Source organism: Malaclemys terrapin, chromosome 15 (assembly GCF_027887155.1).
Source record: "Malaclemys terrapin pileata isolate rMalTer1 chromosome 15, rMalTer1.hap1, whole genome shotgun sequence".
NCBI classification, from domain to species: domain Eukaryota; kingdom Metazoa; phylum Chordata; order Testudines; family Emydidae; genus Malaclemys; species Malaclemys terrapin.
The window spans coordinates 7,418,264-7,443,672 of NC_071519.1; the positions used below are offsets into that span (position 1 = coordinate 7,418,264).

Sequence of the window (25,409 nt, forward strand, 5' to 3'; positions counted from 1 at the left end):
CAACTGAACCTTGGCTCAAGTTGTGGTTTGTCCCAACATAGGTCCCAACCACTTCTGTGAGTTCTTATATCTCTGGTTCTTCTGCCATGTATGTTGGTGGAAGGGGTCTCCTATATGGGTGTGTTTGCATCATGGAGAAAAATACCTCTCTTTTCACACTTTTTAATCTTTCAAAATAGGATGAGGGAGAGGACAAGTGATGTAAATGCACAGAACACAAGAGAAAACTGTCTGGTCTACACTAAAAAAAATTGGTATAAAAATATTACTCAGGGGTGTGAAAAATCCACACAGCTGAGCAACGTAGTTACACAGCCCTAATCCCCTTTGTAGATAGCGCTACATGAGCAGGAGAGCTTCTCCTGCCAATATAGCCACCGCTGCTTGCAGGGACTGGATTAATCAAGTCCGATGGAAGAGATCTCTCCCATTGGCTTAGAGCATCTGTAATAGCAGTGCTACAGCAGCGCAGCTACATTGGTGCAGCTGCGCCAACGTCAGCTTTATTGTGTAGTCATAGCGTCAGACACAAAACCATAGAATCAGGACTCAACATGTGTGAATCTGGAAGTCTGAAATTGTAGCCTGACACATTCATTGCCTCGTTGGTTACCATCATTTCTACAGCCTGAAAGTCCTTGTTACCAAACCAGTTTGGGATCCACGCGGAAGGAATGTCCTATGAAGCACTCTCTCTTTGGATCAAAACGGTGAAGGATGACTGTTCCCAATCTAACCCTGGTATTCTTTGGAACTGTAATCAGTGACACTGAACTGGTAAGTGGAATTCTACAAACAATTTTCCTTGGGTCATTGGTCACCATAGCTTCCTTTACTGGGGTGGAAACCAAGAACTGAGTGTGTACTCTTTCAACCCCAGTTCTTTCCAAATCTTTGGCCTTGGTTAGGGTAAATTTACACTTCTCTGAAGTAGAATCCTTTACAAAACCACTCCAAATCTCAGCAGTGTTAGTGAGGAATGGCTTCCCAAAACATGCCCAGCTTTTCTTTACTTTGGTGAGACAGTTCCAGGCAAAGGACTGGATACAGGGCTGAATCAGAAACTCTGTTAGCCACTAGAGATAGAATTTCTATTTAAAAATAGCTATTTTTCTCAAGCTATTTGATTTCCCACACTGATTTCATTTTATACACATTTTTAGCACCTAAAAAGGATAAATCCAACAAAAACCCCACTTCTATTTCCTCAACATCTGTGTCATGAAGGGCAGCATCTCCCATAACATAAGATTATCTAGGAGAGATCTTCTGTAGGGCCTGGGTTACAAATGCTTTGGGAATAAAATAAAATGGGGATTTTGCCTAGTTCAAAATCACTTACCATGGAATTCTCTCCCCAGATCATCTGAGACAATATTGACTTCAATAATTGAACTACACTGTGATCATATGCACTTCCTTCAGTTAGTTGGGGTTCTGCTGTTGTTCATTATTTCTGATTCAAGATTTTAAATCATCACTTTTTCTTTGTTAGCATGTCCAGTAAATTGGAGAGTTCTCTCCTGTTGACAGAACTGCACTTGAACTTTCTCCATATTAACATGGAGGGTTGGGGAAAAGCAAAGGTGAAGTGAGAAATCATGACTTTAGCGAACAGACATTTGTTTTAAATTCTCCAATAAATCTGAGCTACATCCTATCAAACCAAAGTAATATTCAACTGGGTGACCAAACAGCCTTCAGGAAAGATAGAAACCCACATCAGAGAGATAGAATAAATGACAATGAAAGTGTCAAGTGAAATTCAAGAGCAGGTTACATCTGATTATTCAGAATCAGGACAAGAGAGTCTCCCATCACATTATCCTCTGATCAATTCAAACATACTTCACTCAGCACTGTCTCAATAGTCAGTTATGTTTTTACAACATTTTTATTATCCTAGCATTTGCATAATGGGGAAAAAACAGCCACCTTGCCAGAAGTGGCTTTACCAGTAGATGAAACCTGGGACTTAAACTCCAAATGATCACACTGTGTTTGGGATCCATTTGAATTCCCCTTAACACTTTCATCTCCAGTCATAGCGACTCTGATATAGGATTAAAGAAGTCAAAGTATCATCTCCAAGCACAGACAACTGAGAACGCTACATCACATGACACTTTGAGAAGTGTATGGACAGAATGTGATGAAGATAAACTCTGCATGGCTCAGACAAAAGGTAACAGTTCTGCAGTGATGGGGGAGGGAATGTCTGAGTCACTCCATCTCCTTCCAGTGTCACAGAGGCTGAAATGACACTTTTTTTCCTGCCCCTGGCTCCTCTTCATTTAAATATAATTTAAAAAGGTCCCAATATAACTGCTCTTCAGCACAACCCAGAGCAATGTGAGAACAACTGGCAATGATACAATCTGTATCATTGGTGATTCTAACAATAACTTGGCAATAGGAGGAACAGTATAAATGTGATGCTCTCTGGCTCCTGATAGGAAGGGCACACTCGAATTACTCATGGGACAACTGAGTTGATAGAAAGGACAAATGGGTCAACCTCAAAACAGGGTAAACTTCAAAAGGAAAAAATGGACCACTCAACTGGACAAGCTGAGGGATAACGGTGCTGCAAACAGTTCAAGCAGCTTTAAAAGTTACTATGTGGGAATCAGGAAAAATATTAAAGTAAAAAAGTATTGATAGCCCTAGAGGTTTTTATGGTGTTGATCTCCCTTGCAGATTCTCTGATGGCTAACATGGGCTGAGTGCCAAGAAAAGGTATTCCCACACTCACGGCATTCATAGGGCCTCTCCCCTGTGTGGTTTGTCTGATGTTCAGAAAGGGCTGAGTTCTTAGTGAAGTATTTTCCATAGTCACGGCATTTATAGGGCCTCTCCCGTGTGGATTGTCTGATGGGTAATAAGGTTTGAGCTGCGATTGAAAGTTTTCCCACACTCACGGCATTCATAAGGCCTCTCGCCTGTGTGGATTCTCTGATGTTTAGAAAGGGCTGAGGTGTTAGTGAAGCATTTTCCACACTCACAGCATTCAAAGGGCCTCTCCCCGGTGTGGATTCTCTGATGTTCAGAAAGGGCTGAGCTCTTAGTGAAGTATTTTCCACACTCACGGCATTTATAGGGCCTCTCCCCTGTGTGGATTGTCTGATGGGTAATAAGGTTTGAGCTGCGATTGAAGGTTTTCCCACACTCACGACATTCATAGGGCCTCTCGCCTGTGTGGATTCTCTGATGTTCAGAAAGGGCTGAGGTGTTAGTGAAGCATTTCCCACACTCACTGCATTCATACGGTCTCTCCCCTGTGTGGATTCTCTGATGTTTAGAAAGGGCTGAGCTGCTAAGGAAGCATTTTTCACACTCATGGCATTTATAGGGCCTCTCCCCTGTGTGGATTGTCTGATGGGTAATAAGGTTTGAGCTGCGATTGAAGGTTTTTCCACACTCACTGCATTCATAGGGCCTCTCCCCTGTGTGGATTCTCTGATGTTCAGAAAGGGCTGAACTCTTAGTGAAGCATTTTCCACAGTCACTGCATTCATAGGGTCTCTCCCCTGTGTGGATTCGCTGATGTTTAGAAAGGCCTGAGGTGTTAGTGAAGCATTTTCCACATTCACGGCATTTATAGGGTCTCTCCCCTGTGTGGATTCTCTGATGTTCAGAAAGGGCTGAGCTCTTAGTGAAGCGTTTTCCACATTCATTGCATTCATAGGGTCTCTCCCCTGTATGGATTCGCTGATGTTCAGAAAGGCCTGAACTCTTAGTGAAGAGTTTTCCACATTCAGTGCATTCATAGGGCCTCTCCCCTGTGTGGATTCTCTGATGCTTTATATGGGCTGAGTAGTCACGTAAGTTTTTCCCACACTCAGTGCATGTATTTTTTCTCTTTCCCATGAGGATTTCCTGCTGTTTTGTGGTTTCCTTGAGGTCCTTCTGAGTTCCCTGACAGGAAATACATTTACCCACTTTCTCCCCTGGCTGGTTTCCCTGCTCTTTTTCTGGTCTGTGCTGAATCTCACAGGATTTTCCCTGCTCATGACTCCTGGACACATTCCTTTTCAATCTTTGCGATAATGCTCTGTGTTTATCCACTTGCTCAACATTTTCCTGCTGAGAATTCTGTTCCTCTTTCTCACATACCATTGCATCACCTGCTGTGATAGAGACAGAAACCTCAAACAGGGATGGAAAGGGGAAGGCCAAATCAACACAAGTGCTGGAGAGAGGTCAAATAAAAACCAGGAACTGAGCTCCCACAAACTCTTCCCCCATATGTAGTAGTAGAATTTTATGTTTGTATTTTATATAATTTAGAATGAAGGATAAAGAATAAGAATGTAGCATGTATTAAATGTATTGGTGTATGATTTGATCATATCCTCCCACCCCCCTTTTTGAATAAGAGAAAGGAATGGCCTAATGGGCCAATGGGTAGAGATACATCAGCCAGAAGCTGTGTCTGGACTGATTTCAAGGCAGTAACAGACCTTTGAGGATAACCAATTTGTTGTAGGTTTCGCATTTTCAAATAAGTAAAAGAATGACATGATTGTTTTCTTTTGCAATTTGATGTTCCTTTTCAAAATGTTCTGTGTAAACTAATTCTGTTTTGTGTGTGAATGAGGAATGTGTGTGTTAAGAGATAAGTGTGAAGGCCATCACTGAGCCAGATGTACAAGGGAGGAACTGGAGACAGATGCAAGGGTGCCAGGAGGCTACAACACGCCCCTATTGAAATGTCACAGGAGGGCAGATTGACGACTCTAAAGATGAGACAGGCACCTATCAGTGGGGACAAGATAGCTGTGATCAAAACCAGCATGGGATAACTCCCTGAGGAACTTGATGAAAGATAAAGATAAAGGATGAGAAGGACAATTTAAGAAAATAAGCACTCGTCAAACAACAATTTATTACAGCATGACGGTGCAAAACTCATTGGTCCCAATGAAGGAAAATCAGTATATAAACTGGGTGCCTTGCCATGAAACTTTGGATTGATTCTGTCAAGACTTCCCCAGAGGATCATGTCGCGACCGACGGAACTCAGCTCCTCCTACCCATGATCAACCTAGCTGGCCACTAGGTGGATCCGGACTGGTAACTATAACATCAACTGGCGGGACAGTGTGTGTGTGTGTGTGTGTGTATGTGTGTGTGTGATTGAATGTATATGCCAATTGTTTTATCTTCAATAAATGTGGTGTATTGCCTTTTCCTGTGAAAAAGATACCTTGTGCTTCTTATAAGCATAACAGGGTAACGCCCACAAGGTAGCTAGCTAGCACATCTTGGAGGGACTGTTCAAATTAAGCAGATCATCAAGAAACACTTGGTTGACAATGGACCATGGGAGAAGCCCATCTACACTGAGTGGACTGTCATGTAAATGTGCTGTCTGGAATGTAGGCTTCCTGCAATGACTGAGGGAAATTGGGCATGAACATGTGACTTGCCCATGTGACTCCAAACTCCAGCTTGTTGCTGTAATTTTCCACAGTAAGAACAATGGGATGCCCTCCACATGGCAAAAGCTATAAAAGGCCCTGGAAACACCTCCATTTTGTCTTCAATCCTGCTTCTTATCTCTGGAGGAACTTTGCTACAGACTGAAGCTCTGAACAAAAGACTGAATGACCCATCCAAGCTGTGGATGAACTCTAGAGACTTGACTTAAACCAGCAGTTCATTCCATCACTGCTACAAGCCTGAACCAAGAACTTTGCCATTACTGTATGTAATTGATTCCCTTAGACAATTTTAACTCTTACCTTTCTTTCTTTTTATGAATAAACCTTTAGATTTTAGATACTAAAGGATTGGCACCAGTGTGATTTTTGGGTAAGATCTAAGTTGTATATTGACCTTTGAGTGGCTGGCCCTTTGGGATCAGAAGAACCTATTATTTAATGACACTGGTTGTAAAGAACCACTCATCTCTGAATCCAGTGTTTTTGCTGGTGTTATAAGAACTGGAATGCCTGAGAAAACTGCCTTTATGTTTTCTTGTTATGCAGTGTGGTGAAACAGGAGTTGACTTTTGTGGCTGGTTTGGTCTATCTTATAAAAGAATAACCACTAGTTTTGGGTTGTGTTTGCCATATTTCTCAGCAGTTCGTCCTGAATTTGGCATCCTCAGTTGTGACCCACTAAGACACGGTGACAGGGTTCCAAGGGAGGTGGCTGGGCCATGGATTTACAGGGAGTTAGATGACCCAGCCTTCATACAGTCTCCCTTGGGACTGCCCTCTTTAGGGTATGTCTACAGTGCATCAGGGAGTCTGCCGCCTTCCAGGCTGGGTCTCGTGCTAGTGCATTAAAAATGGCTGTGGAGACATTGCTTTGATGGAACTCAGACCATCCAGCCCACACCCCCCCCTCAACCCCTGGCTTTAGAACCTAAGGTACAGCCCAATCTACAGCACCTACACCGTTATTTGTAGTGAGTCAGCATGGACTCTGGCTGGGAGGCAGCTTCCAGACGCAGTGCAGACATACCTTTAATGGGCGACATGCTAGGTTTGGCTTTTTCCAAGGGCAAACCCCAGTTCCCCTTAGAATCATAGAGTTAAATGGGACCACAAAGGTCATCTAGTCTAACCCCCTGCCAAGGTGCAGGATTTGCTGACTAAACCACCCAAGACAGATGGCTCCAGCCTCCTTTTGAAAACCTCCAGTGAATAACCTTCCACCACCTCCCTAGGCACCTGTTCCATTGTCCTACTGTTCTTCAAGTTAGGAAGTTTTTTCCTGAGATTTAATCTAAATCTGCTGTGCTGTAGTTTGAACCCACTCCTTCTTGTCCTGCCCTCTGTGACAAGAGAGAAGAACTGTTCTCCATCATTTGTATGGCAGCCTGTAGCGGGGAAGACCAGCAGGGACCACAACCCGCCCATTGGGCTACAGAGCCAGGAAAAAGAAACAGAGAGTCCTGTGGCACCTTTAAGACTAACAGATGTATTGGAGCACAAGCTTTCGTGGGTGAATACCCACTTCGTCAGAGCCAGGAAAGCCACCTCCACCCCTCCGGAAGCTGAGGGATGGGACAGGAAGTGGAACTACAAAAAGAGGGCCCTGCAGCTCAATTGGGCTGGAGCTGCTGAGGGAGACAGACGCTTATCACCCACTGCCGGAGTAGGACACCGAGGACTTGCTGGGGCAGCCGCCAGAGGACTGGCCAGAGCTCCCAGGGTTGCCAGCCAGTCGAGGTGCCAACAAGCTGATGGGGCTGCCACAGACCACTGACCCTGGGGAAATGGAGGCCAGAGGTACCAAACCCTGGGGATTGTAGGAAGTAGCCAAGGGAAACTAGACTGTTGTCTGGTTGAGTGTTGGCCTGACACTAAGTAAGGGTGTTGTGGGCGGATCCCCACTGATCCAGTGACAGACTACACTGCCACTGTTAGGGCCCGGGGCTGGGACCCGGTGGAGTCAGATGGGCCTGGGTCTCCCTACCTCCTGCCACCTTGCCCATGGGGCGGTAGCCTCCTCACCTTCGGCCAGGAGGCCTGTGTTGGTCTACCGTCCGCTGAGCTAGGACGCTAGACTATTCGGTTCTTGCCCCTGCCTGAGCCCTAGACTGTTTGGTACTCACCCTGGGCAAAGCCCCTAATTGTTTGCTGCCCCACCCTGCCTGAGGGCCTGGGCTTGGAGACTTTGCAGCTCTGCCCTGATTGCAGGCCTGAGCACTGACTGTTGGTGGCCAGTCCTGCCTGAGGGCCGGGTACCATAGACTAACTATTTCTCAGCCTGGATCAAGTGGCCTGAGCTTTGAAGATGGCTAATTCCCCTTAATTGATTGCAGTGCTAAGAGCATGACAGCGAGGAGGCCTGACCTCCCTCAGAGATAGACCAGGAGGGATGGCCACACATACTTACACAGCCTTTCGAGTATTTGAAGACCGCTATCATATCTCTCCCTATTAACTTTTTTTTCCCCAAACTAAACACACGCAGTTCCATCAGCCTTTGCTCACTGGTTTGCGTTCCATCCCTTTGATCATCTTTGTCACTTGCCTCTGGATTCTTTCCAGTTTCTCTACATCCTATCTAGTCACTGGTGACCAAAACTGGACCCAGGACTGCCCCTGAGGCCTAACCAATGCTGAGTAGAGCAGTACTATCACCACCTGTGATTTGCATGCTATGCTTCGGTTAATGCATTATCACATTGTTGACTTCATGTTGAGGTTGTGATCCACCACAACTCCCAGATTCTTCTCAGCGGTGCTGCTGCTATGCCAGTTATCCCCCATTCAGTATTTGTGCATTGGGTTTTTCTTCCCGAAGTGTAGCACCGTACACTTGTCTTTGTTGACTTTCATTGTTGTCTATAGCCCAGTTCACCAATTTATCACAATCCCTTTGAAGTTTTGCTCTATCCTCCAAAGTGTTGACAACCCCCACACCCCCAGCTTTGTGTCATCTGCAAATTTGATCAGTATGCTCTCTATTCTTACATCCAGGTCATTAATGAAGATGTTAAATAACGCCGGACTGAAAACAGATCCCTGTGAAACCCCATTTGAGAAATCCCTCCAATCTGATCTCATTCTGTTCATAGTTACTCTTTGCTTGCGGTTGTGTAATCAATTCTATATCCACTTAATGGGAGTTCCTGCATTTCTCCAGCTTACTCCTGGGACTGTGTCAAAAGCCTTTCTGAAGTCCAGGTCTATTTTATCCACCAAACCAGTTACCTTATCAAAGAACAATATCAAGCTGGTTTGTCATGTTACGTTCTTAGTAAATCCATGCTGGCTGCTACTGATTACCCCTTCATCCTCCAGGTATTCGCAAATTGAATGTTTTATACATTGCTCCAGTAGCTTGCCTGGTATTGAGGTCAGGCTGACTAGTCTATAGTTCCCCAGCTTCTCCTTCTTCCCCTTTGTAAAAATTGGCACTATGTTAGCCCTTCTCCAATCTTCTGGGACCTCTCCTGTTATCTGAATTTGCAAATATTGCCAGAGGCTCTGAGATTCCATCAGCTAATTCTGGGGTGAACAGCAAGAAATTAAGTGGGGGGGGTGTGATGATTTGGGGGATTAAGAGCTCTGTTATCAACATCTGAGCTGTTGAGATTGAGTTGATGGCTAGCCATCCACGAGGAGGCATCAGAGGGAGGCTGAGATTTCAGTTTGGACAGAAGGAGACAGGTCTGGAGTAGTGCAGTAGATCTGTGATTCATCATCATACAGACAGTAGCTGAATTTGTGTATGTGAGTGAGATTTCCCACAGATAAAGTGCAGAGGAAGTTACCAAGGACTGAGCCCTGTAGAACCCTCACAGAAAACTGGAGAGGGGGTGAGGATAATCTTCCTAAGGACACACTGAAGAAGTAGTTACGGAGGTAGGAGGAGAGCCAGAAAGAAGACAAGTTGTCAAGAAGACGACCATGGTCAGGGTATTAAAGGTGGCTGGCAGGTCAAGAAGAATAAGGATGGAGTACTGGTTCTGAGCTTTGCTTAGGGAGAACTCAGACACTTTGGCAAGGATATTCTCAGTAGAGGGCCCCAAATATCTGCCTCCCTGAAACCTTCCCTTCCCACCGCCACCAGATCCTTCCTGCTCCTTGGAGCGACCACTCCCCACCCCCTTCCCAATATCCTCAGTCTTTTCCACTTCCAAGTATCCCAGATCTCCTACCCAATCCTCCCTCTCCAACAGCACCACTGCTGGGACCTCCATCCCCTTTTCTCTATTCCCAGTCTCCCACTCCCCCAAACCACCACTCTCCCTGTTCCCAGGAGATTCTGTCTGATTCCTCACTTCCTCTTCCTTCCATGGTACCCATCCTTCCCTGATACCCTCCAGTCTTCCACATACCTATCCCTTTCCTCCCACTACACTCAGCCTGCCCTACCTTGTGGCACCCCACAAGCACTAGCTCCCCCATCATCTTCTCCCCTCCCACTGCTCCCTGCTCTCCTCCCCCGCACTCCCCAAGAACTCCTGAATAGGAACCTCACACTGCTCTCACAGTCATTGGTTGGTTGAGTCAAGAGGACATGCTGTGGCCACTGCCTCTGAGCTACACTCATTCATCTGAGTTGGAGCCATGCCATTGTTAACTTTCAGACTATGTGTATTGTGCATTTTGCTTGCATTCTGAAGGAGTTCCTCTTAGACCTTTCCCCCGATTCCAAAATTTCAGGGCTGAGAGCAATATTTTAAAGTGTTTTAAAATCCACTTGCAGACTCTGGCCTCTTCTGAGCTGCAAAGTTTTGTCAGCAGAGCTCTGTTTGTTAGGGATGTGAAAAAGCACATCCTTAATTGACATAATTATGCCGGCAAAATCTCTCCTGCAGACACAGAGTGCTGAAAAAGTCTATTAAATAAATGAGAATCAAATACCCATAAACTATGTAAATGCTGAGTACAGGCTGCCCATTTCTGCTGCATGCCTTTCCACTAGGTGGGTGGTGGCTAAACTTAAACCTCTGAAAACTAGAAAAGGAAGAGTTAATATACACACTATCCCTAAAATGCAACCTTAACTCTGTCCGTAGCCTGCAGCTGGCACTAGCCACTGGGAATGGCTCAGTAAGACTGGTGCAAAGGTTAACAAACTAACAAAGGAAGTGGAGGTTTCTCCATTTCTTGAAGTCTTCAAGTCAGAGTGGATGCTTTTCTGGGGGAGGATTTAGTCCAACACAAGGTATTCAGTTCAGTACAGCAGTAACTGGATGAAATTCTATGACCTGTGTTATACAGGAGGTCAGACTAGATGACCTAATAGCCTTTTCTGGCCATAAAAATCTATGATTCTAGAATAGATATGAAGGATTACGTTGTGTTCACAGATGGGAATACCAGCATTTATTGGCATGCCCTCAAGCTGTGTGCAGTGGGTCAGCTGTAGCTGTAACTGGATGGTGAAGGGAGTAGTTGGAGCAGCTTGGCAGAGCTGTGATTGTGATATGAAGGGAGATGCATGTAAACCCTGAGAGACCTAGTCTGCCCCATTTCAATGCATTCAATGGGCTGTTGCTGAGACAGGGCAGAGTAGAGATGGCATTGTGGGAGTGGCATGAACCTTAACTCTTGATTTTCCCTTCTAATAACCGAGGGCACAGGAATTCTTACCCAGCGAGGTCACATTCTCATAGTTCTCCTGCATGACGTCTCTGCAGAGGGCTCTTTGACGGGGGTCCAGCAGAGCCCACTCTTCCCTGGTGAAATACACAGCCACCTCCTCGAAGGTCACTGGCCCCTGAAAGAGGAAGTGTCCAACACTCAGTACCTGTTGCCCCACTCACAGCCCCACTATTCATAGAGGGAGAGGAGTCAATCAAATGGAAGCTCTGGCAGGCTCACAATCGGCAGAGTCCCACCCTCAGAGCAGCCGGCAAGCAGGGGAGATAGAGATCCCCTAGTCCCCCCCCAGCAGACAGAGGGGGAAGGGTCTTCTCATTCATCACACACCTACAAGCTACTCTATGCCCCACTGGTGAGTAACCCTTCCGCCCCTTTATATCTCATAGCAGCCTCTAGCGAGTAGGTTTATGTTCTTGCACTGAGAAGCGGATACGTTTTCCCCACGCTGTCCAGGGTTCCCCCACCACAAATAGGGTAATTTCCTCACCCAAACCCAATGGGTCTGTTCCCGGAATCCAGGACTTGGGTTAAACAATTCCCAGCAAGTTTGTCACATGCCTTGTCCCCCCCTCCCTTTCTCCACCCTGGGTATTTCCTGCCCCCTCCCACCTCCAGACTAAACTCCCCCAAAGATCCCAGGCCCTCAGTATTTCCTGCCCCTCTCCCTCTAGGAGGAAGCCACTAGCAATCCCGCAATAATCCCTACCTGGGCTGGCTCCATTACAGCCATTTCCTTTCCTTGTCCCGTGGGAGGCTGGGACAATCTGGAGCCTAAGGTGTGCGTTACTCTTCCACCTGTCAGGGTGAGAAGGGTGACAGGAAAGATTCCAGAAGGATGTTTAGTTACTGTCACATCATGATTTGCCCTGGCCCTTTCCCTGCACAAGATGTTTCTGACTCGCATGCTGGGAAAATATTCCATCACTTGATCACAGCCCAGACTCAACCCCTCCTAGTCTCCAGTGGGCTGCAAGATTTTGGTCTCACTCCAGCTGTTGGGTTTAGTGGGTGGGTGCTGGGTGGTGTTTACAGCCAATGCTAGACACGAGGTCAGACCAGATGATCCAATGGTACCTTCTGGCCTTAGACTTTATGACTCTATGACTGGATGTGGGCAGGTTTGGGAGCTTGTGACCTTCCCACCCCACACTTATTTCTCCTTCATTTTCTGTCTTCTCTTTCACCCTCTCCCCGGGAGACTTAGTGACCAACGATCCCTGGGTTCCTTTGCTCTCCTGTGATCGCTGACAGCACTGAATGCCAGTTTGGATCCAAACTTTCTGCCTCGTCCCCATCTCTACTAACCACCGAGGGGGTTTCAGTCTCGCTGACTGTGATACAGGCAATGAAAGGGTTACTGTGCACAGCTGCAAACTGCCTAATTTCACAGCTGAAATAAGTAAGCAAGTACCACTTATTGGAAGTCAATTTTTTTCTGACCCCCGAATATTTACTAAAGAAGTAAGAATACAACATGTATCCGTCCTGAGTCTATATATAACTTGTATATTTCAAGAGGCTGACAGAGAAAACTAGACCACAATGAACAGGGGAGTGCAGGAGTGGGGGAGTGAGATTTTCTTTGCTTTAGATCATAATGAAATGCTCAACATCTCACAGCCTCCTGACTGCCTTTCCTGAGGCCCCATGGATCACAAACCATCAGCTGAGAAACAACAGCCTAGATCATTATTTTGTATCGTCATTGACTACCCATGGGAAGAGAATGCTACATTGTACCCGGACAAAGCATGAATGAGCCAAGTGCAATGGCATGTATGGACCAACCCTGGGAACTGTTAATTCCAATAACACCCACATTTTGAACTCTCTGCCTTACTTCACTGTAAAAAGAAGATGAAAGTTCATAAGATCTTACAATACCCTACAGCAACAAGGTGATGAAAAGTAGGTTAAATTATTTGCAGCCATGAAGGCCATGCACAGGTGCAAGACCAACTACAGAAAATTAAATTAGTCCAAAAAGGGGGCCAGTCGTTGAGGGCCAGTACTAAGATCTATGCTTGGTGAACACGAAAACGTGGGAACAAAGTTACCTAGGCCAAATTTGGCCTTAGGGACATGGATTTAATTAGTAAACAAAATAAACTATGGCACCCACTTTTAGTCCTTTTGGGACTTTAAAAAAGAGATGGGGGGGGGAGGCGGGAGAAAGAAAAACATCTCCCACCTCACCCCTGACATGGCAAGACTGCTACTAAACTGATATATTTCCTTTCGGAGAGGCTTTTTTTCATTATATGCCCTCCTCTTTCTCCTCATGATGCATGACTATTAATTTGCACTTAATGTTGACCATAGTTCTATCCTGTTTCTCATAAAGGCTGTAAGGGGTTGTCAGTTAAAATATGTTCCAAAGAGACCCATTGCTCCCGCGATTAGTGACTTCCTTAAAGTCTCTCAGTGCTTGTAAATTAAAAAAAAATTCTAAAAAGACCCTTCTTTTTAAGAGCAGGATTAGTAATGAAACTTACCCTGTTTCTCACAGGCCACTGCCTCTGTACCTTTACTCTCTGATGCAAGACCTTCAAATAATTCTGCTGAAGATGTTTCCCAGAAATTAATGATCATCGGGATGGCTAGGAATGTATTGGGGGGGGGGGGGGATTAAGATTCTATCTTAAATGAATAAAATCATTCCAAGAAATATAAATCAATTTAAAGCATAATTTAAGCATAAAAAAAGTTTAGAGCAAAAAGTTAATTAAAAGAACCAAACAAATGTTGCATTCTTAAAGAAGTGCTGGTTATGCAAAAAAAGAAATATTGAATTGCTGTTTTAACAAAATTAGATGCTAATAGCGGATTTATTTATTTAAAGTGTAAAAATCAGCTACAACCTGTGTCACAAGAGGTAAATAGTGCACTAAAATAATTAAGTTAAAAATGTGAGTACATTTCAAATTTTAAAAGTCACAACAAAAAAAGTCTATATATTTTTTTAAAAAGCCAAAAAATTCTAACTAGACTAACAAACTTTCAAATAAATATGTTTTAAAAAAGCTCAGCCTTTGTATTTTTTTAAAAAAGTATCCAACAGCCACTCAAAAATGGGAAAAGTTGTCAAGGTCTTAGTGGTCTTTAAAAAAAGAGATTTAATTGAAAACCCTATTAATATTACTGCAATTAAAACTGCAAAATAAAATGTAGTCAGTAAAAAATGCAATAATTAAAGGAAGTAAAAGCAAAAAAATTAATGAGTACTAAAAATACTGCAAAACACTTTAAATGCTTACGTAATATTGATGAGCTAAACTATTTAAGAGACAAGTCAGTTGAAAATATAGTGGTGCAAGAACAAAGTAACGTCGCTTCCCATTGTTCCACAGCTTCCAGATGCTGGAGGCTGCGATCCCCTGTTGTTAACATGGTTATTGGTCTGAAATCTCCCCATGGCCAGTCAGAGACAGACACGTACCTGTGTCGCTCCCCAGTCCCCATCGCAGCGTCTCTAGGGGAAGGAGAAGATGGGAGAGGTGAGAATTCAGGCCCTTGCATTCATGGAGAAATCCCCATTGCTTATTAATGTAACTGCCGTTAACTACGAGATGGTGCCAGAGATCAAAGGCCGATAACGAAGCCACTGCAGACAGAGCCAGCCCCACAGGGCTGCTTCATGGGGAAGGACGACTCGCTGAGCTGGGCTGTGAGATGGAGCCGAGGATCAGTGACATCACTCGAGTCCCCGACTCCTCCTCAGGGTGAGGGTCACTCTAACCAGAGGAGATGCCACCCCCAGACTCCAATTCACCTTTGAATCCCAGCAGCACCTCCTGCAGCATGGCACTTTTCAGAGAGAAATCGCTGAGTCTCTTCTCCAGCTCCATTAACCCCGGCTCCGGCTTCCGAAACATCCCGTCCTCCCTGCTGGGGAAAGGAGGGGTGAGAAATAGGCCTGAACCCCAGACCCTGAGCCCAGGAACCCCCAAACTCCAAGAAACCTGGCTCTGAGCTTTGTAGGCTGAGATGGTCATTGTCATGGTGAGTCACCTCAACCCTGTGCTCCCCAGCGAGATGGGAAGTGGGGAGACACTAGAGCAAGGAATGGAGACGTTGTTCAGGAGCTTTCTCAGGGATGCTCTGGTTCTGTGGGGTGCTGAGCCAGCTCCCACACAGGTTTACTGCAGTAACAAGGAGCACCAGCACTGGGATTATGTGGAAAGGGAGGAGACACAGACCAAAAAGTGGGCAGGTCCTACATGCTGACAGTGGCCACAGACAGAGCCCAGGTCTTCAGCAGGGAATGAACATGGGCCCTTGAATGCCAAATCCCCCAAGCCCTTTAGCTAAAGCAGTAACCCTGGGGCGTCCAGCTTATTTGGCAGAGAGGGCCATATTGCACTGTCCGTTAAGGCCAGTGAGCCAGGGCATCAGTTTAGGACTCTGTGCCCTCCTCCATTCACAGCAGAACACCCACTGCTCTCCATGGGACACCCATGTACAAGGAACAAGGGGAGAATCTGTCCTTCGTATTGGAAATAAAACTTTAGTTCTTAATTTGCTAAGTGTCACACTCAGTATCACTCAGGAGGAAAACAGCCCCCTCCCGGGCACACCTGTAGGGCCCCTGCTAGTTCTTCCCTGTGTTTCCCTTCCTTTCCCAGCCTCCTTTCTCCATTTCTCTCTTGCTTCCTTGCCTTTGTGTCTCTCCTCTGTTCTTCCCTCCCCACAGAAACCCCCTATTCTCACCCCACAAAGGCTTCACTCCCACCCTCTCCCCGATCCACCTGATCAAGTGATCAGACAGGGAATGTTTAATGTTGACATCAAAGTGTCGTCATTTCAGTTGATACTCTGATGACATTAACAGGGGACAGGAGAGTTCACGCTCTCAGAGCTACGGCTTCAGGCTGCTACCAGCCCTAGCAAGGCAACACTGTCTCCGTTTACACTGGGGAGGTGCTGAGGCCCAGGAACTCACTTTAAAAAATGTGAAAGCTGAGATTCTGCGCCCTCTGAATACGTGACGTGGCCAGATCAGTCCAGGAGACAGGCCTGGTCTGTCCCATCGGCCCTGTGTCTAGCAGCCCTGCTGTGACCTCATTAGTGATCAGACAGTAAACGGCTCTTCTCCTAACCGAGTCAGCCACTAGGGGAGACAGAATCTCATGCTCCAAGGGCAGGGGGCAGCTTCCTATTCAGTGTAGTTATCAAACTTAACGGCCCATGATAGGGAGGGAAATGGAGCCCAGGACTTACCTGCCCCCAGTGCTCCCAGCACCCTAAAGAGGGAGAGAAAGAGGAGGCAGTCAGTGGGAGTGTCCCTGGGTGGGGAGGCCTCCTGCTCTGCAGGGGAGTCACCATTGAAGCCTCGGGCAGTAGGGGAATTTCAGGTTTACATTCCCAGAGCAGGTGCCACCTCCTACCCGGGACTTTCCCCTATGCAGCCCCAGCAATCCCTGTGGGCAGGTCGCCACTGCAGAAATCTTCTCCCCGGGCACTTTGCAGGCAGAAGATATTTCTCTGCATTGAGAATCAAATTCCCTCCAGTGCTGAGAGACCCAGAAGGCCCCTGGCCCCACTAAACCCATTAAACCTGCAGTGAGAGGGGTCTTAAGCCTGGCTCTGGACCTCAACATGGTGGGGGAGGGGATTTCACCCTCCAAGTGCAAATGCAGACAGACATTTCCAGGAGAGAAGGTCTTGGGGCTGCAGCATCCAGGACTCCCAGGACCCATCCTTGGTGCTGCCACCGACTCAGTGTGTGACCTTACCCCTTCCTCTGCCTCACTTTCCCCATTTGTCCCATAGGAATAATGCCCCTGATCCCACTTCGTAAAGTGCTTTGGGGTCTAGGGCTCTGAAGCGCCTATAGAAACGCTGCGTAGGATCATTGCAATAACAGTCTGACCTGCAGGGGTTGGCTCAGCGGCTGCTGCCCCTTCTCTCCTCCCCTCTCACTGAGCAGGGAAATCTCCCAGGACAGGCTGCAGATGCCCTCATCCCTTTTCTGGACAATGGCTCTCTCTAGCTCTTCCAGCCGGGACAGCATCTGCTGCTCCTGCTCCTCCAGAAACCCTCGCAGCTCCTGCCACTCCCAGACGATCTTCTGCCTCTCGGCTTCCGTCTGTTTCTGCAACAGGGAGAGGGTGGCTCAGTAACAGGGGAACATAGAACATAAGAACGGACATACTGGGTCAGACCAATGGTCCATCTACCCCACTATTCTGTCTTCCGACAATGGCCAATGCCAGGTGCCCCAGAGAGAATGAACAGAACAGGTAATCATCAAGTGATCCATCCCCTGTCACCCATTCCCAGCTTCTGGCAAACAGAGGCTAGGGACTCCATCCCTGCCCATCCTGGCTAATAGCCACTAATGCACCTATCCTCCATGAACTGATCTAGTTCTTCTTAGAACCCTGTTAATGTCTTGGTCTTCACAACATCCTCTGGCAAAGAGTTCCACAGGTTGACTGTCCATTGTGTGAAGAAATACTTCATTTTGTTTGTTTTAAACCTGCTGCTTATTACTTTCATTGGGTGACTCCTAGTTCTTGTGTTATGAGAAGGAATAAATAACACTTCCTTATTTACTTTTGCCACAGCAGTCATGATTTCATAGACCTCCATCATATCCCCCCCTTAGTCGTCTCTTTTCCAAGGTGAACAGTCTCAGGCTTTGTCTACACTGGCACTTTGTTGGCAAAACTTGTCATTCAGGGGTGTTAACCACCCCCCCACCATCTCTCCAGCCCACATTTCATCTCCTTCCCCTTCCCCCCCCCCCCAGGAGCTAGAAAGGATCCCTAGTCACTGTGACATCCAAATGGCCTGTGGGCAGGGTCTCTGGGCTCACACAGACTGACCTTCTCCTGCCCAGCAGCCTCCTGCATCCTAAGGGCATCATGTTACCCATGTATCTGACCCTGCAGGCTCCCTGGGCTCCAGTGGGGATGGTTCCCTGGCTGAGGATGGCAGGGTGGGCCCTGTATTCACCATGTCATTCTTATGCCAGGCAAACCTAAGTGGCAGGGAGCTCTGGGCACCTACCAGCAGCTCCTCGCTTTGCCGCTCCTCCTCGGCTTTGGCTGCTTCTCTCTCTTTTCCCAGAGGGGCCAGATGCTTTTTTGGTACCTCCTGGAAGAAGCAGGGGAGGGAGAGTTAGAAACTGCTACAAACAGCCTCCCAGCTGTCAGATTTCAGGGCCCATCCTGCCCTGCAGACTCCAGTGTAGAGTCGCTGGGACTCAGACTGAGAGGAGAGGGTGAAACAGGGAGCAGCTTTTCCAGAGAAAAGGCAGGACCCCAGGCTGCAGTGACGGGGTGCAGCCCAACAGCCAGCTCCCCACATCCCCAGGGCCTCACCAACACCCCAAGCAGCCAACTTCAGACAGTCCCCCACTTTCCCCAGCTCCAACCCCCAATGCTGCCGCAGTGCCAGATCTGAACATGGAGCTCCCCAAAATCCCCAGCCCTGACCCCCCAGCACACCCCAAACTCCCAGCAGTCCCGCAGTTCGCGGCACCAGCCGCTTCTCCCACCCCACAGCCCGGCTCTGATACCCCAGATCCCCCATCCCCTCGATCCCGGGCCCAGCCTGGGCTCCGAGCTCTGCAGCCGAGCCGCGCTCCAGGCCCCTCCTGCAGCTCCCGGCCCAGCCGCTCCCGGGCTCTGTCGCCCCGGCTCCGTAGCAGGGGCTGCTCCGCTCCGCCCGGGACACTCGCCCCCCGCCGCAGCCCCTCTCCGGCCGCGGGGAGCTCGGGAACCCACCCGGGCAGGGGGCGAACCAGGCAGTCGGGCCAGGTGTATCAGCACAAAACGCAACCCTCCCCCTCTGCCCCACGCGTGTCTCCGCCGCCCGCTCGGGCCCTGCCCGCTCCGCCCCCAGACCCACCGCGCTGCCCCGCGGGCTGCAGGGCTGGAGCAGCCTCCGCGCTGCGCTCCCGGCCCCGGCCATGGCCCCGCTGCCGACACAAAGGGGCGGACTGCCGGGCCGGGGGGGCAGGAAGAGGCGGCTCCTCCCCGGGCCTGGCCCTGCCCCGCCGGACCCCTCGCAGGGGGTTTGTGACACTCGGGGAATCGGGGAATCCTCAGCCTGGAGGGGGGCAGGAGACTGGCTGGATCTTACCAGGAGAAAAGCAGGGGGAGGGGCTGGTTTTGCTGCATCATTAGACTAAGGAGACCCGGGCTGAGTGTATTAAACTGCTCCCCATCTATTGCTATTGTATCAACCCTGATGTAGCAAATGCACCACAGTGTGTGTAGCCATGTGCGACTGTAGCGGTTATTGATATGTACAGATTGTAACTTCATACACTACAGGTGCCGCTGCTAGGGGTGGGGGAGGGCGGAAGCCTCCCCGGGCAGGCTGGGAGATGTAGTTCCTGACTTTCCCGGGAGTGGAAGTGACGTTGGGCGGGGCGGGGCGAGACTGTTGGATGCTCTGCCGGAGTCGGAGAAGAGTTTTGTATCTTCTGGTTCTGGGCATGCGCAGTTGGGGGAGGGAGGGGAGGTTCCGCATGCGCAGACGCAGCGCTCACCCGTGCCTGGAGTCCTATAGGCAGGATGCGAGCTCCCTTTCTTCTGAGTCCTGAAGCTGGGCTGTAGCCTGGCCTAGGATGCAGCCCTATTGGTTGACCTACTGGCCCAAAGTCACTTGGGTGGTGTTGGTGTTCCCCAGGAACACTGACGAGCACGCCTAAGGGAAGGAGGCTTAATATTCCTCCCTATCAGTCAGGGCAGAAGAGGAGGGCTGCAAGAGTGGGCCAGTTGATGAGCTGGGCCTTCTAGCACTCAGTTGGGGACGAGGAGGGAAACACGAAGTAGGAGAAGCAGTTGCTGGCCTGTGAGGAATGGCTTGGCCAGTGGAGTAAATGGACCTTGTCATTAGCCTACAAAGTTGTGGTGCTCAAGACCTATCTTTTGGCTGTGGGGAATTTCTTCAGCCATGTATTTCCCCCTACTCCACGAGTGCTGCTGAGACCAAACATGATGGCCTTCCACTTCCTGTGGGGCAATAGGATGTCCCTACCTAGTCAGGAGAAGTGTGGCTTTTCTGCCATATTAGAAGGGGGGTTGGGCCTAGTGAGCTTTGAAGCCTTTTACGGCTCTACTTTTTTGTTTTTCAATTTTCAGGGGTGGCTGAGATGGAGGTCAGGTCAGGCTGAGAGGAATGGCAGGGCAACCACCTGACTCTTCGGATATGGCTGTATTTTATTTTTTCCTCACTTTGTGCAGCACCGGGTATGAGATGGCTGATGATGTCAGAAGGGGGAGGAGATTAGGAAGCCCCTCCCCCGAGTGTTTTCTACTCCCACCTTACATCCCACAGGATTTTCAGTGGGTGGCTAGGTTGAAGGTGCTTGCAAGATGGCTTCATCCACAACAGTGGCCGCCCTCACAGCAGTGGCGGCCACAGCAACGAGCCCCCCGCTTCGGCTCAGTCTGAACAGACGTAAATGTACTACTGGGTGAGACAGGCCAATTTTAGGGAGCTTCCTCTAAAGGTTAGCTAGGCAGCTCTCTAACACCACATTGTACAAGCCATTACTTTCTGATCCCACTGAGGGTTACCAAAAGAAACTACACCATCTGCTCAAGAAATTCCCTAAAAAAGCACAGGAACAAATCTGCACAGATACATTGCTAGAACCCCGACCAGGGATATTCTATCTGCTACACAAGAGCCATAAACCTGGAAATCCTGGACGCCCCATCATCTGAGGCATTGGCACCCTGACAGCAGGATTGTCTGGCTATGTAGACTCCCTCTTCAGGCCCTACGCTACCAGCACACCTAGCTATCTTTGAGACACCACTGACTGTCACTTCCTGAGGAAACTACAATCCATTGGTGATCTTCCAGAAAACACCATCCTGGCCACTATGGATGTAGAAGCCCTCTACACCAACATTCCACACAAAGATGGATTACAAGCTGTCAGGAACAGTATCCCCGATAATGTCACGGCAAACCTGGTGGCTGAAGTGTGTGACTTTGTCCTCACCCATAACTATTTCACATTTGGGGACAATGTATACCTTCACGTCAGCGGCACTGCTATGGGTACTCACATGGCCCCACAGTATGCAAACATTTTTATGGCTGACTTAGAACAACGCTTCCTCAGCTCTCGTCCCCTAACGCCTCATCTCTACTCGCATTACACTGATGCCACCTTCATCATCTGGATCCATGGAAAAGAAGCCCTTGAGGAATTCCATCATGATTTCAACAATTTCCATCCCACCATCAACCTCAGCCTGGACCAGTCCACACAAGAGATCCACTTCCTGGACACTACAGTGCTAATAAGCGATGGTCACATAAACACCACCCTATACCGGAAACATAGTGACCGCTATACTTACCTACATGCCTCCAGCTTTCACCCAGACCACACCACATGATCCATTATCTACAGCCAAGCTCTAAGATACAACCCCATTTGCTCCAATCCCTCAGACAAACACCTACGAGATCTCTATCAGGCATTCTTACAACTACAATACCCACCTGCTGAAGTGAAGAAACAGATTGACAGAGCCAGAAGAGTACCCAGAAGTCACCTACTACAGGACAGGTCCAACGAAGAAAGTAACAGAACACCACTAGCCGTCACCTTCAGCCCCCAATTAAAACCTCTCCAGTGCATCATCAAGGATCTACAACCTATCCTGAAGGATGATCCCTCACTCTCACAGATCTTGGGAGACAGGCCAGTCCTTGCTTACAGACAGCCCCCCAACCTGAAGCAAATACTTACCAGCAACCACACAACAAAAACACTAACCCAGGAACCGATCCTTGCAACAAAGTCCGTTGCCAACTCTGTCCACATATCTATTCAGGGGACACCATCATAGGACCGAATCACATCAGCTACACTATCAGAGGCTCGTTCACCTGCACATCTATCAATGTGATATATGCCATCATGTGCCAGCAATGCCCCTCTGCCATGGACATTGGCCAAACCGGACAGTCTCTACATAAAAGAATAAATGGACACAAATCAGACGTCAAGAATTATAACATTCAAAAACCAGTCAGAGATCTCATTCAATCTCCCTGGTCACTCGATTACAGACCTAAAAGTCGCAATATTACAACAAAAAAACTTCAAAAAACAGACTCCAACAAGAGACTGCTGAATTGGAATTAATTTGCAAACGGGACACCATTAAATTAGGCTTGAATAAAGACTGGGAGTGGATGGATCATTACACAAAGTAGAACTGTTTCCCCATTTTTATTTCCCCATCTACTGTTACTCACACCTTGTCAACTGTTGGAAATGGGCCATCCTGATTATCACTACAAAATGTTTTTTTTTCTCCTGCTGATAATAGCTCATCTTAACTGATCACTCTCATTATAGTGTGCATGGCAACACACATTTTTGCATGTTCTCTGTGTGTATATATATATATATTCCTACTTGTATTTTCCACTGCATGCATCCAATGAAGTGGGCTTTAGCTCACAAAAGTTTATGCTCAAATAAATTTGTTAGTCTCTAAGCTGCCACAAGTACTCCTCGTTCTTTTTGCAGATAAATTAATGGAGGTTAAGTCCATTAATGGCTATTAGCCAGGATGGGTAAGGAATGGTATCCCTAGCCTCTGTTTGTCAGAGGGTGGAGATGGATGGCAGGAGAGAGATCACTTGGTCATTACCTGTTAAGTGCCCCAGAGGAAGTGAACCTGGCATTGGCCACTGTTGGCAGACAGGATACTGGGCTGGATGGACCTTTGGTCTGACCCAGTATGGCCATTCTTATGTTCTTATGAAGGGAGAGGCAAAGCACTGCAACAGAGTTTCTGTAGTGTAGTGGTTATCATGTTTGCCTAACATGCAAAAGGTCCCTGGTTTGAAACCAGGCAGAAACATGGTGGCTAAGGCCTGGTTTATACTATGACTTTAATTCGGATTTAGCAGCGTTAAATCGAATTAACCGTGCACCCGTCCACACAACGAAGCCATTTATTTCGAAATAAAGGGCTCTTAAAATCGATTTCTCTACTCCACCCTAACGAGCGGAGTAGTGCCAAAATCGATATTGTCATTTCAAATTAGGGTTAGTGTGGCTGCAATTCGATGGTATTGGCCTCCGGGAGCTATCCCACAGTGCACCATTGTGACCGCTCTGGACAGCAATCTGAACTCGGATGCACTGGCCAGGTAGACAGGAAAAGCCCCGTGAACATTTGAATTTCATTTCCTGTTTGCCCAGCGTGGAGAGCACAGGTGACCACAGATAGCTCATCAGCACAGGTAATCATGCAGGCCGATAATCGAAAAAGAGCACCAGCATGGACCGTACGGGAGGTACTGGATCTGATCGCTATATGGGGACAGGATCAGTGCTAGCAGAATTTCGTTCGAAAAGACGAAATGCCAAAACTTTTGAAAAAATCTCCAAGGGCATGATAGAGAGAGGCCACAATAGGGACTCAGATCAGTGCCGTGTGAAAGCCAAGGAGGTCAGACAAGCCTATCAAAAAACAAAGGAGGCAAACGGTCACTCCGGGTCAGAGCCGCGGACATGCCGCCTCTACGCCGAGCTGCATGCAGTTCTAGGGGGGTCCGCCACCACTACCCCACCTCTGATCGTGGATTCCGAGGCGGGGGTAATCTCATCAGCTACACCTGAGGATTCTGCGGACGGGGAAGAGGAGGAGGAGGAGGAGGACGAGCTTGCGGAGAGCACACAGCACTTATATACTGGGTACCCTGGTGCTCCGGTGCCAAGATAGGGATATGGGTTCCATCTATCGTCCCACCACAGTTAGGGAATTCCATTGCAGCAAAGCCATCCACTATGACCTGCACATTTCCCAGAGTCACTACCCTTGATATCACCAGGTCTTTCATTGCCCTGGCAACTTGGATTGTGATTGCTTTGGCTACTTTCATCACAGCAGCCCCCACAGTAGATTTGCTCACTTCAAATTGATTCCCGACTGACCGGTAGCTGTCTGGCATTGCAAGCTTCCACAGGGCTATCGCCACTCGCTTCTCAACTGTGAGGGCTGCTCTCATCCTGGTATTCTGGCAATTCAGGGCAGGGGAAAGCAAGTCACAAAGTTCCATGAAAGTGCCCTTACGCATGCGAAAGTTTCGCAGCCACTGGGAATCGTCCCACACCTGCAGCACGATGCAGTCTGTGCTTGTTTCCCGGGCCCAGAATCTGTGTTCCATGGCATGAACCTGCCCCAGTAACACCATGATTTGCACATTGCTGGGGCCTGTACTTTGTGAGAGGTCTATGTCCATATCAATTTCCTCATCACTCTCGTTGCCGCGCTGCAATCGCCTCCTCGGCTGGTCCTGGTTTTGCTTTGGCATGTCCTGGCTCTGCATATACTCCAGGACAATGCGCGTGGTGTTCATAGTGCTCATAATTGCTGCGGTGATCTGAGCGGGCTCCATGATCCCAGTGCTATGGCGTCTGGTCTGAAAAAAGGCGCGAAACTAGTATCTGACGGACGGAGGGAGGGAGGGAGGGGTGAGTGACGACATGGCGTACAGGTACAGGAAATTAAAATCAACAAAGATGGCTGTCCATCAGGGAGAAACACAAACAACTGTCACACAGAATGGCCCACCCCAAAGATTGAACTCAAAACCCTGGGTTTAGCAGGTCGTTGATTTCACGGAGGGAGGGGGAAGCAAATGAATACAGAACAAATCTATTTTTTACAAGATGCCCTCGGCATCTTCTGGGTGCTTGGCAGAAAATACTGGGCGCTTGGCAGAAAATAGCATACTACGACTGATAGCCATCATTGTCGAGACTGCCCAGGTGCCCATGATTGACAGCCACTGCAGTACGACAACGACGGATACCAGTCGTAATGTACCATCTTCTACCAAAAGGCAAAGGGCTGCTGCTGTGTGCAATGCAGCCCCACATCTGCCAGCACCCAGATCGCCAATGAAGGCTGCCAGTCATACTGCACCGTCTACTGCCAAAAAGCAATTAGCTTCTGCTGTGTAGCAATGCAGTACCATGTCTGCCGGCACCCAGAGGACATATGGTGACGCTGAGCTGAGCGGGCTCCATGCTTGGCGTGGTATGTTGTCTGCACAGGTAACCCAGGTAAAAAGGCACAAATCGATTGTCTGCCGTTGCTCTGATGGAGGGGAGGTGCCTGACGACGTGTACCCAGAACCCCCCGCGACACTGTTTTGCATCATTCAGGCATTGGGATCTCAACCCAGAATTCCAATGGGTGGCGGAGACTGCGGGAAGAGACGGTTACTCACCGTTGTAACTGTTGTTCTTCGAGATGTGTTGCTCATATCCATTCCATTAGGTGTGCGCGCGCCGCGTGCACGATCGTCGGAAGATTTTCTACCCTA

General features: G+C 48.1%; 1 protein-coding gene and 1 non-coding gene across 2 annotated transcripts; one reads left to right on the forward strand and one right to left on the reverse strand.

Annotated features, from left to right (window-relative positions):
* Positions 1-1,875: 1,875 nt before the first annotated feature.
* Positions 1,876-19,018, reverse strand: LOC128822984 (zinc finger protein 436-like). Its single transcript, XM_054004926.1, is given in 11 exon segments — positions 1,876-2,859; positions 2,861-4,130; positions 11,067-11,193; positions 11,785-11,873; positions 13,574-13,678; positions 14,518-14,550; positions 14,851-14,966; positions 16,299-16,321; positions 16,951-17,172; positions 18,093-18,179; positions 18,936-19,018. Coding segments are annotated over 11 exon segments (2,328 nt in total). The 5' UTR covers positions 18,999-19,018; the 3' UTR covers positions 1,876-2,666.
* Positions 19,019-22,860: 3,842 nt separating this feature from the next.
* On the forward strand, positions 22,861-22,933 carry TRNAV-AAC (transfer RNA valine (anticodon AAC)). Its single transcript has one exon. It is a non-coding gene; the product is annotated as a tRNA-Val (tRNA).
* Positions 22,934-25,409: the final 2,476 nt, after the last annotated feature.